The 3,685-nt window shown below is 38.9% G+C and overlaps 1 protein-coding gene across 1 annotated transcript; it reads left to right on the top strand.

Moving 5' to 3' along the window:
- Positions 1-862: 862 nt before the first annotated feature.
- Positions 863-3,007, top strand: LOC131068686 (uncharacterized). Its single transcript, XM_058003930.2, has 2 exons — positions 863-1,590; positions 1,706-3,007. The coding sequence occupies exons 1-2, from the start codon at positions 1,264-1,266 to the stop codon at positions 2,477-2,479; spliced, it is 1,101 nt and encodes a 366-aa protein (XP_057859913.2). The 5' UTR covers positions 863-1,263; the 3' UTR covers positions 2,480-3,007.
- The last annotated feature ends 678 nt before the right edge of the window (positions 3,008-3,685 follow it).

The raw sequence follows: 3,685 nt of genomic DNA, 5'->3' as shown, positions 1-3,685 counted from the left end.
GAGGGGACCCAAATACATCATAACACATCCTTCCAAGATGAATACAATGACCTGCACATGCTAACACATCTTCCAAAGTCACCACTAAGCGTAACGTGTAGATAGGCAATAAAGCTTGTCAATCAGTCGGCCAAAAGACATCTTCCAATGCAATATTCCACAAGGATCCCCACACACCATGGTGAAACCCATTACAACATTCTAACTTATGGCTTCATGTGAATTAGTGTAGTTGGGCATTCATTGTCTTCCACATATGGCTACTTGGTGAAGGAAATGTAATGATAATAGTGATGGATGAGAGCCTCTAATGGTTACCATAAACCTCGTTGATGTATGGAGCAAACTAGATGACCAAAATCCCCCTCCTCCTTCTAATGTGCTCTAACCGCTTAACAGCCTAATTATGTTTTCTACTCTCTTGATTTAGGCTTATGCCTCACATGGATCATAGAGGTGTGACATTTGCCACCCATCTTCTTTTTTTATCTATAAGATTATTTTAAAATGATAATTTAGATATTATCCACTAAAAAAATTGACATGATTACAATTAAAAATTAGATAGTATACAATTAAATACTTTAAAAGCAACATTCTTAACACCTAAGTTTTTTCTAAATCAGTCAAACCATATATCGAAATTTTAAAATTCAGTTTTATAATGTAACTTAAATTGACACTCAATAAGACTTAGTCTCTAATAAGCTTTTTATGAACCATTCAACTTCATCAACATAGCAAAAATCACTTTAAAAAACATTTAGAATACAAAACAAATAAATAAATAAAACACAGAGGACTTCTATTCTATAAGAAAAGGGCAAGAGTTGTTTAAAAAAGAGCGAGTGAAGATAATGGGGATAAGGAAGTAATACAGAGAAGAGAAGCAAATGACAAGCAGCCAACGACAAGTCTCCTCGTCACCTTCGTCCATCCACTCATACTCTTCCCGCTTCCCGCCGGCGCTGGACGACCCGATCGAAGTTCCTAAAAGTCGCGAGTTCGAGACACGCCACAAAACGAAATTCGCATTGCCCCCGCCGTCACTCAAATTGACCCTCTTCACCCCTGCGCCGTTGGATGTTTCTCAATCAGATGGCAAATTACAACTCTTTAAACCTGCTTTGAATTGTGCATCCATTATTTGGTATTTAGGTAGGCAATCAGGTGGGAATTGTCCATTAACAGATAAAAAAGGGGGAAAAACCCATTGCAGACATCACGGCATCCAAGTGCAGTTTCAATTGCTTCGGCTCCCCCATGGAGACCAAGAAAAAACAGAAAAAGGGGTACGAGTCTTCTGAATCTTTCTGGCCGCACTTCAAACGTCGCATAAAGAAACATGACGGCAAATCAAAGGCTTATGCCGACTACGCCGTCGAGATTTCTGGGAAACCCAAGGCTCTGGTCAGGATTCTCTCGGTTTCTGAAAGGGGAGACGTCGTTCCCCTTACAATTGTGTCCCCGATCGAGGCAGAGGTTGTTTCCGTCAAGTCACAAGAATCCCGGAACAAAGAAGAACCAGTCACAGCGCCGTCTCGCCGGTCGTGGGTTCGAGTCGTCGTGAGGGCGTTTAGGTTCTCCACGGTAAGCAAGCTAAGCCAGATGATTACACTTTCGTTTCCACAGACGAATGAGTTTGTTTTATTTAATGGAGGAAGGATTTTGTACTAAATTTGTAACTCCCCTGTTTTCTCTTCAGAGTCGAAATGGAAAGGTCCGACAAGTTCCGTCGAACGAAACGAGCTTGAACGTTCCGCCCAGAATTCGAACGACCCGCAAGGCGCAACGGAACATTTCCATGGATTTGACCGCGGAACCGGTCGGACAGCAAATTTCTGAAGTTGTTCAGAACAATCCTGTCGAGCAAATTTCTCAGAACAATCCTATCGAGCAAATTTCTCAGAACAACCCTGCCGAGCAACATGTCCCTGAAGCGACTCGGCGAAATCCCGAAGCAGATCGAAAGAAAAAGGGCGGAGCTAATCCTCACAGCAAGTTAAAAGCCCACGCAAGCGCACCCTGCAGTCCGATGAAATCTCACAAGCTGACTGCTTCAATTGCGTCCACTTCATACACCCATCTTCCTCCCGCGCACATTTCGACAATCAACATCCACAATTCCACCACAACATCTAAATCAAGCAGTAAAACAGTCATGGATTCGGAAGTTCTGCGCACAGTCGAAGAAGAAGGATATGATGTGGCCATTGGGTTTTCTCCTTTGATTATTGTGATGCTCTGCCTGGTTTTCTCCGACAAGTGTGTGGCCGTTCTGTGTACTTGTATTTGGTGGTACGTAGTGGCCGTGCTTAGAAACATGTCGAGATTCAAAGAAGAAGCATCAAGTTCAAAGCGTTCCAGACAGATTGCCAAGAGTTTCAGCCATAACAACATTGATCTACAGTCCAGCGAGTATCGGAAAAGGGTAATAATGGAGGGGCTACTGCAGAGAAACAATAATATGAAAAGATAGATGGATTTGATCTCTGTCTTTTCACTTTTGAACAAATTGGGTAGTCAAAATTTTCTGTCATACCCCTGTTCGTGTATAGATTACATACAGTAGAAGATCGTCTTCTACAGTAAAAAGGCCTTCTGCTGGAAATTTTGTGTGTTACGAACGCCAGTCGCCTGAACAGTCGGAGGAAAAAAGACAAATTGTGAATTTTCTTTTCCTCCGTTTTGAGTGTTTCAGAAAGGGACGTTTGTCCAGGATATTTTTGCCCTGGGGCATTTTTTGTTTTGTGTACGGATCAAGATTGTTCTTTTAAAGTTTTTCTGTAATGTGAAATGCGGGTGAGCTTGAATCTCGACATTAATGGCTGCCTGCCAACCAGCTAAAATTAATAAGAGGTGTCATGTGATTTCCATGGGTTATTCAGGGAAAAAGTCGGCCATACCATTATTATTTTGGGATGAGGATGACATTTTTGTCTATCGACCTCTACCTAAACCCCTTTCTTTCTATCCCTAGTCGACAAATATGAAAAAAAAACACTTTTTTTTCCGCGTCATTCAATTTAACTACTCTTTTCTAATTTCCCAAGTTGGTAAATTTAATATTAATTTTTATTTTAAATTATTCTAGGGTCGTTTAGAGAGATTATGGATGATATCATGCATTATTTCATCTCAAATGAACATTGGTGATTGGAAGTTTTGATGTCTCTGGATAATGTTTTTAAATATTTAAATAGTAGAGTTTTTAAATATTTTTTAAGTAAATATAAAGTACTAAAAATTCAATTGTATAAAAATCGATTATTTTTTAAAAAGTAATAATTCAATTGATTTAGATATACGAGTTCAATTTGAGTATAGTTGTGTATTCAGATTGAGAATAAAATTTAAAGAAAAAAGGAATAAAGTGATTAGGTATTTTGATATTAGAGATAGATTGATTTGAATCTCTCTTACACGTGTCATAATGCATAGTATAATGATCACACATATGTCATTTTTTTTTGTTCTCATCTTCATAAGTAAGATAAGTAGATAGCAAGGAAATTCCTCTACAATACATGGCAAAGCACATCCATTGTCAAACAAGTATCCAAACACTTGTGAATAGTCAAGGAAACTCCATTTTATTTGATTCCTAGGTGAATTAGTGGGAAATCCTATATCTACATATTCATCTCTTATTTGTGTAGGATATGTAAAATGAGTATTTATAAAT

This window comes from Cryptomeria japonica, chromosome 6 (genome assembly GCF_030272615.1).
Source record: "Cryptomeria japonica chromosome 6, Sugi_1.0, whole genome shotgun sequence".
Taxonomy (NCBI): Eukaryota; Viridiplantae; Streptophyta; class Pinopsida; order Cupressales; family Cupressaceae; genus Cryptomeria; species Cryptomeria japonica.
Note: the sequence above shows the minus strand (reverse complement) of the source record. Positions and strands in the feature narration are given on the sequence as shown.